The sequence below is a fragment of the Myotis davidii genome, unplaced genomic scaffold (genome assembly GCF_000327345.1).
Source record: "Myotis davidii unplaced genomic scaffold, ASM32734v1 scaffold888, whole genome shotgun sequence".
Classification (NCBI taxonomy): Eukaryota; Metazoa; Chordata; class Mammalia; order Chiroptera; family Vespertilionidae; genus Myotis; species Myotis davidii.
Window position 1 is genome coordinate 232,510 of NW_006298624.1, and position 11,749 is coordinate 244,258.

General features: G+C 38.6%; 1 protein-coding gene across 4 annotated transcripts in view; it reads left to right on the top strand.

Annotated features, from left to right (window-relative positions):
• The window catches only part of LRCH1 (leucine-rich repeats and calponin homology (CH) domain containing 1), a 259,641-nt gene that overhangs the window by 199,790 nt on the left and 48,102 nt on the right, over positions 1 to 11,749 (top strand). For all 4 annotated transcript variants that reach the window (XM_006774186.2, XM_006774188.2, XM_006774187.2 and 1 more), the window contains exons 9-11: positions 5,508 to 5,632; positions 10,108 to 10,175; positions 10,902 to 10,982. In XM_006774186.2, the coding sequence (XP_006774249.1) occupies positions 5,508 to 5,632; positions 10,108 to 10,175; positions 10,902 to 10,982 (274 nt within the window). The remainder of the gene's footprint in view (positions 1 to 5,507; positions 5,633 to 10,107; positions 10,176 to 10,901; positions 10,983 to 11,749) is intronic.

Sequence of the window (11,749 nt, forward strand, 5' to 3'; positions counted from 1 at the left end):
GAACTTCTGTGCTGAAGACACCCTTATGGGGCAAGACTTGCTTCAGTGGGGCTTTGTTGCTCACTGAGTCTGCCCCCTGAGTGTGTCCCTTATGGATCTGAGGAGTTGTAATTGTATGGTCCCACTCTGACCATTGGGTACACTGGCTCTTGGGTCTAAGGAGGTGCTAATTTAGCCTCTTCCTGAGGCTACCCAGCAGGAGCTATGAAGAGATTTGCAAATTCCCCTTCCTTGTTTGGGTTTGGAGGTACCCAAATGAGGCCCAGCTGTGAAGCAATGCAAGCTGCTGTCGGGCCTTGGGCCTTCTCTTGGAAGTTCTGGGCCTGTCTGGCCCAGCTGCAGTTTGTTAGGTAATTTTCAGATTGCAAAGGGTCTTCTGCCGCAGCTTGGGTGGGGCGGGGTCTCAGGGAATCAACAGGGTGGAGCAAGCAGCTATGGCTGATCCTCAGCCCTGCCCTAAGGGGCCCCATGTCTCCGTGTCCCGGTAATTGCTGCAAGCACCTTTGAGAGAAAGCCGTCCTCGAGTTCCGAGTTCTGCCCACTGCCAGACAGTCCAGTTTCTCCCTGTATGAGTCTGAGTCCCCAGAAACACCTGAAACTGTAGTTCAGAGCAGTCGTGGGCTTGTGACTTCTTCCCGATTCAAAAAGACAGCCACGTCCTCAGTTGCCAGCCCTTGCTGCATGTGCCTCCGTACCTCTGCACTTCCACGCCTCCCCTGAGTCTCAGTGTGCTTTTCTCTTTCCTTCTAGTTGTAGAATTTCCACTCAGCCAGCCTTCCTGTGGTTCTGGATGATGTCCGTTTTGTCTTTTAGTTGTATTTTTGAATTTGTTGTGGGAGGCAGCAATTTCCAGTGTTTACCTATGCCGCCATCTTGGTTTCTCCTCTCTAGTTTCACTTTTTTACAATTTCCCCAACACCATTTATTGAAAACACTGTCTTGATTCCATTGTATGCTCTTGCCTCCTTTGTCAAATATTAATTGACCTTAATGGCTTGGGTCCATTTCTGGGGTCTCTGTTCTGTTCCTTTGATCTATATGCCTGTTCTTGTGCCAGTACCGGGCTGTTTTGATTATGGTGACTCTGTAATATAAATTGAAATTGTGATCCCTCCAACTTTGTTTGTCTTTCTCAAGATTGCTGTGGCTTTTTGGGGTCTCCTTTGGTTCCATAGTAATTTTTGGGATATTTGTTCTAAATCTATGAAATATGCTGATGGTATTTTAATAGTGATTGTATTGCATCTGTAGATTGCCTTGGGTAGTATGGATATTGTAATGATATTGATTCTACCATTCCATGAACATGGTATATTCTTCCACTTATTTATATCTTCTATCTTTTTTTCCCAATGTCCTGTAGTTTTCCAAGTACAAGTCTTTTACCTCCTTGCTTAAGTTTATTCCAAAGTATCTTAATATTTTTGTTGCAATGGTAAATGGGATTGTTTGTTTAGTTTCTCTTTCTGAGAATTCATCATTGGTGTATAAAAGAATAATTGATTTTTGGGTGTTGATTTTGTATCCTGCTACATTGACAAATTCACTTATTAAATCTAGTAGTTTTTTAGTGGAGTTTTTAGAGTTTTCTATATACAATATCATGTCATCGGCAAATAATGAGAGTTTTACTTCTTCTTTTCCAATTTGAATTCCTTTTATTTCTATTTCTTGTCTAATCACTGTGGCTAGCCCTTTCAGTACTATGTCGAACAGGAGTGGCAACCTTGTCTTGTTCTCATTTCTTGGGAAAATGGTTTTAGTTTTTGTCCAGTGAGTATGTTGGCTCTGTGGGTTTGTCATATATGGCTTTTATTATGTTGAGGTATGATCCCTCAATTCCTATCTTGCTGAGAGTTTTTATCAAGAAAGGGTGTTGGATTTTGTCAAATGCTTTTTCCGCATCAATTGATATGACTATGTGTTTTTTATCTTTCAGTTTGTTTATGTGATGTGTCACGTTTATTGATTTGCAAATATTATACCAGCTTTGCATTCCTTGAATAAATCCCACTTGGTCATGGTGTATGATCTCTTTAACATATTACCGGATCTGATTTGCTAATATTTTGTTGAGAATATTAGCATCTATGTTCATCAGGGATATTGGCTTGTAATTCTCTTTTTTTAGTGTTTTTATGTGGTTTTCGAATTAGAATAATGTTGTCCTCATAAAAAGAGCTTGGGAGTGTTCCCTCCTCTTGGATTTTTTGGAATAATTTGAGGAGTATAGGTGTTAGTCCTTTGAAAGTTTGGTAAAACTCCCCTGTAAAACCATGCAGACCTGGGCTTTTGTTTGCTGGGAGGTTTTGGGTGTTTTTTTTATTACTGCTTCTATTTTATCAGTTGCTATTGGCCGATTTAGGTTTTCGGATTCTTCCTGATTCAGTTTTGGGGGATTGTATTTTTCTAGGAATTTGTCTATTTCATCCACATTGTCCAACTTTTTGGCATATAGTTGTTAATAGTATTTTCTTACAATCTTTTGTATTTCTGTGGTGTCAGTGGTTACTTCTTCATTTGTGTTTCTGATTTCATTTATTTGGGACTTCTGTCTCTGTTTCTTGATGAGTCTGGTTAATGGTTTGTCAATCTTGTTTATCCTTTCAAAGAACCAGCTCTTGGTTTCATTGATTTTTCATATATTTTTTTAGTCTGTATATCATTTATTTCTGCTCTAATCTTTATTATTTCCTTGCTTCTACTTACTCTGGGCTTTTTTTGTTGCTCTGTTTCTAGTTCTTTAAGTTGTAGGGTTAAATAGTTTATTGCTGATTTTTTTTTTTTTTTGAGGTATGCCTATAGTGCTATGAACTTCACTCTCAGGACTGCTTTTGCTGTGTCCCAGAGGTTTTGGCTTGTTGTGTGTTCATTTTCATTTGTTTTTTAATTTCTTTCTTGACATGCTATTTAGCCTCCATGTGTTGTAATGTTTTGGGATGTTTTTACTGTAGTTGATTTCTAATTTCATCTCGCTGTGATATGAGAAGATGCTTGATTTGATTTCAATTTTCTTGAACTTGTATATACTTTTTTTGTGTCCTAACATGTGGTCTATCTTTGTGAATGACTTATGTACATTTGAGAGGAATGTATATTCTGCAGCTTTGGGGTGAAATGTTCTATAAATGTCAATTAAATCCATGTGTCCCATTATGTCCTTTAGAGTCACTGTTTCCTTGTTAATTTTTTGTCTAGAAGTTCTATCCATTGATGTCAGTGGGGTATTAAAGTCCCCTACTATGATTATATTATTGTCTATCTCTCCTTTAAAGTCCTCTAGAAGTGTTTTATGTATATTTAGATGTTCATATATTTGGTGTATCTATGTTTACTAGGGTTATATCCTCTTATTGGATTGATCCCTTTAGTATTATGCAGTGATTTTTGTTGTCTCTTGTGGTGACCTTTATTTTGAAGCCTATTTTGTCAGATAAGAATATTGCTACCCCAGCTTTTTTTCTTTTCCATTTGCATGAGAATGTTGTTCCCCATCCCTTCACTCTCATCCTATGTGAGTCTGTTCTTCTGCGGTGGGTCGCTTGTAGACAGCATATAGTTGTGTCATGCTTTCATATCCATTCAGCTAGACTATGTCTTCTGATTAGAGATTTTATCCATTTACATTTAAGGTTATTATTGATAGGTACTTATTTATTGCCATTTTAATTTTGTATGCCTAGGTTTTTCTCTCTCTTCTTCTCATTACAGCAGTTTCTTTAGCATTTCTTGTAATGCTGGCTTGGGGGAGATAAACTCCTTTAGCCTTTTCTTTGTCTGGGAAGCTCTTTATTTCACTGTCTATTTTGAATGATAGCCTTGCTGGATATAGTAATCTTGGTTTCAGATCCTTGCTTTCCATTACCTTGCGTACTTCATGCCATTCCCTATGCGAATATTGTTTAAGTTTCATGTTGTCCCACAGATTCCTTAAGCTGCCTTCTGTTTTTAAATTGTTTTTTTTTCTTTTTGGTTCTCTGGTTGAGTGATTTTTTCTACCCTGTCTTCTAATTCACTGATCCAATCCTCAGCTTCCCCTATTCTGCTGTGTATTCCTTCCAATGTGTTCTTTATTTGTGCTATGTCATCTTTTATTTCTGTTTTCATAGTTACTATATCTTTTCTCATGCTGTTGAGCATCTTTACCATCATTATTTTGTACCCTTTTTCAGATAAGTTTCTTATCTCCATTTCATTTAGCTCTTCTTCTGGAGAATTCTCTTGTTCTTTCATTTGGGAGTTGTTTCTGTGTCTCCTCATTTTGGGTGCCTGTTTGGTTTTGTGACTATATATTAGGTAGATCTTCTATGCCTCTCTCATTCTTTAGTGTAGGACAGTGTCAAACACTGTTTTTGTGTAATGAGATCAGGCAAAGACTCAAAGCCCCCAGAGACTGCCTCTACTTGCAGTCTGATTTGATTTAGTCTTGAATAGCCCTCAGGCAATCATCCACAGTTGTGGCAAGAGTTTTTCCCAACTGGATGGTGCAATTGCTTCTACCTGGAAGCTAATTGTTATTCTAGTCTCTTAATGGGCCTCAGAAACTCCACACCTTGGGGAAAGGATTTTTTTCCAATAGGGTGAGTCAACTGTCAACCCTGACCCCCCACCCCCGCGCAGGCAAAACCGCCTAGGTAGCAATTGTCTGAGTGAGAAAGATGACCTCCACAGTGTGAGGGAATGACTCAGCACAGGAAACCAGGGTGTCTGTCTTCTGAGCTCTTACCCCAGATCCCCCAAACATGGGTTCTGCTCACATAGCTCTAGTCCACTCCACCCTCCCTCTGCTGGAGCACAAGGTGAGTAATTGCATAGGGAATTTTGTGTGTTGGTCCTTTAAAAGGGTGCCTGCATTTCCAGCCATCTCTCCCTGGCAGACAGCAACCCTGCTGCTTTTCACAATCAGATGTTATGTGGGCCGCTTTCTCAGTTCTGGTGCAGCCCAGATTGGAGATTAGACCCCAGAGTTCTCAATGGGAACCTCCCACAGCTGAGATATCTCTCTGGAACTTCAGCTGCTGCCTGTGGGAGCCTGGCCAGCCTTCTTGTGCCTCCACCCTCCTACCAGTCTCTATGCAGCCTCCACTTTCCATCCTTGGTTATCAGGGTTCTCTCCAGTGAGTCTTCCATTGATTAGTCTGGAAGTTTTTCTGTAATTTAGTTGTAAATCCAGTTTGGTCCTGGGAGCATGTTCATGCAGCATCCACTTACTCCTCCACCAATTTTAATCATACTCTTTTCTTTCAAAAGAAACAAAGCCATATAGAAGCTTTTAACTTTTAAGTTTAGTTTGTGGCTTTCTGTTTCTTTTGCTTTTCTTTCTCTTCTTTCTTCTTTTATCTTTTCCTTACATCATTCAGGGAAGAGAAAACTTGGGTCAGTCATATACCTCCTTAAAAGGTAAGAGAGAAAATTGAAATGATTAGATGATACATATCAGGGTAATCTGTACTTTGTTCATCAGTTTGTGAAATCATGCTTTCTGTCTGTCTATTTTTTTCTAATAGGGGACTTTCATCAGGAATTTCGATCAAAGCCTTCCCTTGGTGACAATGACAACTCTGGAGAAGAAAGAGACCAATTTACCCATGGCACAGATGTTCTCCACTCGGAATTTATAAATTATATTAAGGCAAGTTGAGGATCAACTATTTTTTTTAATTTATTTACTTCTGTTTGATTCAAAGTTACCAATGCATCACCTTAAATGTCATCTTACTGCCACCTTTATAACATCTTCTCAAAGCTCAGCATGTTTTTCTTTTTTTGTAAAATTGATTGATTTTAGAGGGAGAAGAGGAGAGAGATAGAGACACCAATTTATTGTTCCACTTGTTTATGCATTCATTGGTTGTTTCCTGCACTCCTGTAGTGTCCTGACTGAGAATCGAACCCTCAATCTTGTCACATTGGGATGCTTTAACCAACTGAGTCTCAGTATTGATTTTCTGACATTAGGAGCCAGTCCCTCCCATCCATACCTTTTCATTTGTTGGCATATGTATATGGTTTTCTTTTGAATTCAGAAATTACTCTTCTTGCCACTATTCAGTGCATTGTATCCATTAGCAAGTATCTGAGTTACCCATTACCATTCAGTAAAAGGCAAACTAGACAAATTTCACATTCTCTTCAATGTATTCTAGGTGAATATTTTTCTTGGGAGTATGTCCACAGTATAAAGAGAAAAATGGAGACTTTTAGGATCTGGAAATGAATGTCTTCCCTTTTGGGAGTTCACTCTGAGGACACTTGTTCCAGAACCGTTGTAGTTACAGTGGGGTGTTGAAAGGTTGGGTGAAGTTGCTAAGCTTCATCATAGTGGCGGCAAAAAGAAGAGAGGAAAACTAGCCTTTTACTGAAGCTGGTATTTAAGGTTTCACTTGGAGACATGATTAAGTGCCTTGGTATGTTTCTGCCAGTTTTTTTGGTTCAGGTTGTGCCACTGAAGAGTGCAAGGATGATTCATTTGGTAAAATTCAGATTTGTTGTGGCTTCTGAGAGATAGTGGTCTTTGAGTTAATGTGCTAAAGCCAAGCATGGGGTCTCTAAGAGCACATCCTTATTTCCTGAGAATTGTGTTAGGATGGCTGGAGTCTGTCTAACTCTAAACTAATGTCTGTGGCCATCACCTCCAAGGGAACTGTTAGGAAAACTGTGAATTTACACTGTATAGTAAGTACCCTTTATGCTCTCAAGACAAAAATAAAGAACCTGACATAGTACTTACATTTGTAGAAACTAAGATGATTTTAAGAAGTTATATACAGGCATACCTCAGAGATATTGTGGGTTTGGTTTCAGACCACTGCAATAAAGCAAATAATTCAATAAAGTGAGTCACATGAATTTTGTGGTTTTTCTAGTGCATATGAAAAGTATGCTTACCCTATACTGTAGTCTATTAAGTTTGCAATAGCATTGTTTTGAAAAAATAAATATACATTAATTTAAAAATCATTATTGCTAAAAAGTTGTAACCATCATCTGAGCCTTCAGTATGTCATAATCTTTTTCCTAGTGGAGAGTCTTACCTTCGATTTGTTAAAAAAAATCCAATATCTACAAAGTTCAATACAGTGACATGCAATGAAATGAGGTATGCCTATAGAAGGATGAAACACAGAAATACTTAACTCTTTATATCTAAACCATCAACTCTTGTTTCAAAATATCTCACAGCCACTGCCTCATTTGTGCCCTCTACCTCTATTGATGTTGCTTTATTTAAGTTTTATCATTTCTAATTCTGATGACTGCAAGAGTCCCACCTACCCAAACTTCTCACTCAACGCCCTGCCTCCTGCATGCACATGCGTGTGCGCACACACTTATTCTGCCGCCAGCCATTCTCTTATAGTGCAAATCTAATGATATTGCTCTGAGGCCAGTAGTTTTCACAAGGTTCTCCCAGATTTTACCCCTATCTATTAGCTCTGGAATAAGCCTGTCATAAAATATGGAAAAGTGGGCTTTCATCTTTATTTTATGAAGAGTTTATCTTAAGTTGAAAATCTAAAGTAAAAATGGAAACCCTGAACGAAAACAATCAAAGCAGTTAGTAAAATAAAGCATTTTGTTTCACAAAAGCAAATTTCCCTAGATTCAAAGATTTTAGGAAGCAAAGGGCTTTGTGGAAATGGCTGCTCTACAGAATGGACCCTGAGGGTAGAGTCTAGGGGAGTAAATAGGGATGTAGAAACCTATTCTGCAAATGTCCGCTCCTGCAAGAGGCTTCTCTTGGAAACGTGAGCAAAGAACTACTACTAGTAAAATAAAACAAAATCTACAATGAAAAGTCATACATTGAAAACCAGCCCTCTTTCAGCCTTGACTTGCATCCCTTTAAAAACCTGTGAGAGTACATGACAGCCAACAATGTGCCGACCACTTAGTCCTTGAGGAGCCAGAGTTGTGTTTTATATAACCCTGTTTTCTCTCCTTCACTGAATTAGCATCTTTTCTTTTTGTAACTACCGTTGATCCTCATTATTCTCGGTAGCTTTGTTGTATAAAGTCACCTCAAACACTGAATTATCAAATACTGAGCTATTGCTCCAAAGTATAAATACAGCGTTAGGTTCCCTGTCAAATGTTCAATACATAACCTCGCTTATTGTGTTTAATGGACTTTATTGTATTTATGTGTGTTTCTATTTAAAAACACTTTATTTAATATGTTTTGTTGATTAATTATCATTGAACTTGCAGCCCACACCACCAACTCATGGCTAAATGAAGTTTGTCTAACATGTTTTCTCTGTTAAAGGACATCACAGCCTATTTGTGCTTAGGAACATTAGACCACACTTCAGCAACTTGCTTGGGGGCATTGTATACAGCAAAATCACCCCCCTAAAGCATAAAAATGTGAAAATGTTGCACAAACTATACTCTAAAGGACACTTGTTTACACTATGACACCTGAAACAAGAAGGTGGAGGGTTTCCTTGCTCATTGTCAGCTGGAACTGTGCATGTCGGGAACTCAGGATTGTTCACAGTTCTTAGCATGCCTGCGAATAACTCTAGAGCACCACGAGTATTGATTTCAGGGTTACAAGTAAATTTTATTGAGTAGGCAAATTTACAAATATGGAATTTGCAAATAATTAAGATCAACTATGTAACTGTCTAACTTAGCAAAAGAAACCCAGTAAGACCTATTTTGCATACTACAAGGAAAATCAATATTTTATACTATTGGCTACTTTTTAGTATGAAACTTAAAATTAGAAGGAAATACCCATGGCTCTTGTAGTTGAAGCCCAACAAGAAAAGATATGAACATGTTTTCTCGGTCATGTATGGTAGTGTATTTTCTCCCATGAATTTTACTATCATTTGGATAGTGTGGCACAATAATTTATATGTTGACTTTATTTTACACTGAAAGTATAGTCAATATAGAAAGTGTCTCAGTATTTTTCAAGCCAGAGACTGGTATCAGGTGGCAAGCCACCTCTTTGGAAGAAAACTCAGTCTCAGTGACACATCTGGAGAATTGGCTGGGCCTGAGTTAATGACGTGTCAGAACCTTGAAGCAGGAAACAGTCCTTTTGGTTGTTGTTCCATCCTTGTCAGAGAAACACACTCATTCAGGGTGGCTTCTGTTCTAGCTGTTGGCTGAGCAAGAGTAGCATTTCTCTGTGTCAGAGAAGAAAGTAGAAAGAAGCATCTGGAAGTTCCAACAGTGGGACATACCTTTCCAATACTCCTACCAATGTTTCTTTGAGAAAATAATCAGGGAGGTGGGGGGCAGGAATTTCAGTGAAATCTGGATGTTGCATATATGAAGCCTACTAGATGTCATTTGAGGCATTTTCTGTTGTTAAGTATTTTATACATTATTTTTTATGAAACACACACACACACCTTTCTCCTCTTACAAATGCCAGAATGCATTCTCATGTGACTGACAAGCCCAACAGAAGAATCTTTGGACATCAGGAAGTGCTAAGACAGCAGTAAGGAATTATGTTTTAAATTTTTGACAGTAAGTTAACAAGTATTGTGGTCCTATTCTAGGTTTTCTTTTTTAAAATTTTATCTTTAATTATGGTAAAATAAATATAACATAAACTTATCATCCTAGACATTTTTTAAGTGTAAAATTCAGTGATGTTAAGCACATTCATGTTATTGTGCAGCCATCACCACCATCCATCTCCAGAACTCTTTTCATCTCGTAAAACTGAAACACTTCACCCATTAAATACTACCTCCCCAAACATTCCCCGTCCCAGGCCACTGGCAATTGCCATTCTACTTTCTCTCTTTATAAATTTGACTATTCTAGGTACCTCATAAAAGTGGAATCATATAGTATGTTTTTTGTGACTGACTTATTTCACTTAGCACAATGTCCTGAAGATTCCTCTGCTTTGTAGCAGGTCTTGGATTTCTTTCCTTTTTAAGGTTGAATGATATTCCATTGTATGTATTGACCACATTTTGTTTATTCATTCATTCATTGTGGGACACTTGGGTTGTTTTCACATTTTGCCTATTGTGAATAGTACTGCCATGAACATGGGCTTGGTCAGGGTTTGACTGTTGACTGTTGATGGCCAATGGCTATCAGAAAATCCATGTGTTCTTTCCACAGGATAGGGCAGAAGACTGTGAAGAACTTTTACGGATAGAAGAGGATATACACTGGCAGCCCGAGGGAATGTGAGTACCGAGGGCCTACTTATGAGCCACTATCCTGTAAATTGCATGCTTTAAGCAGAATGGAAGCCCTGTCGTGATAAGAATTCTGGTCTGCTTTTCTTTGGATAGCTGATTTTCTTACCCAAAGATATTGATAAGAAGTAGCCAGTTTTCCTCTGTCTAATGCTTATTGTCACAGTGTTAGGACAATAAAGTGCAAGGTCATACCTTTTCCTTGGCCCCAAGTTTTATCAGATTTGAGACTAGAAGTAGAAATGTGTGATTCGGAGAAATAGATAGGACTTCTAAAGTGAAGAATCTAGCCTCCTTCCATTGGTATGAAGGAGCTGACAGCTGGACCTAAAGTAGCCCTGGTCCCCTTTCTTTACCCAAGCTCTTCAGTTTTAAGATCTGAGAAAATCCAGGGCCCTGATCCTAAGTTTAATAATTGTAATAGTTAGCATTTATTAAATACCACATACCAGGCACTATCCTAAATACCTCACTTCACCTTTACAGGCACCCTATTTCACCTTTACAACAATCCTATTAAGTTCTATTTGTTGTTCCCCATTTCACAGAGGACAAAACTGAGGCACAGAGAGATTATTTTGCCAAAGGTCACAGAGAGCCAGGTCAAAATCAGTTTTAGATAGATTTTTGTAATTTTGCTCTTAAGAACTTAGATGATATTCATATTCTGTGATGGTTTTCATTCTCATGCCCGGTCTCATGCTGCTGAACAAGTTTATCTAAAGACCAGGAAATGACTACAGTGATGATTGAACAGCTGAGAGAAGCAGTAGATTTGCTGCAAGATCCCAACAGGTATGCATGTCTTTCTTTGGCCCAGGCTTCATGTGCAAAAAATACATACTAATTCATGGAACACATTATCTCACTTTATAAAGATAGTTATATATGCAGTGTGGGCTCTGTCTAACCACTAATAAAGAAGTCATTCTAAGTGCTTGTTTTCCCAATATCCATAAATAAGAGTCAAACTACTATAGGGATTGAAACCAGTTCCCCCTTTCTCCGCCCTTCAGTAAAATTTATTCACTCTTCCTGAAATTCATATGGGAATCTTTGGTATAATTCTTAGAAAACAGAAATATGGCCCTAGCCAGTTTGGCTCAGTGGGTAGAGCATTGGCCTGTGGACCAAAGGGTCCTGGGTTCGATTCCAGTCAAGGGCACATACCTCAGTTGGAGGCTCCTCCCCACCACTGGCCCTGGTCAGGGCTCCTGCAGGAGGCAACCAATCAATGTGTTTCTCTCACATCAATATTTCTTTGTCTTTCCTTCTCTCTTGACTCTCTAAAAATTAATGGAAAAATGTCAAGTGAGGATTTAAAAAAAAGAGAGAGAGAAAACAGAAATATGGTAATTCCTGTTTATAAAACTGCCGGGAGCCGGTCCATCCTTGCTGTTTCAAGGGACCTGGCATATATGGCATACTGTTCTTAATATGTTTGCTCACCTTCTTGGCGCTGTGTTTTAACCAAGGTCACCTCTCCGAGAAAGGTTGTTTCCCCAGGTAGGGATTTTCCCCTGAAGTTAGGGAGGGAATAAAACCTCTTAACTAAGTGCCAG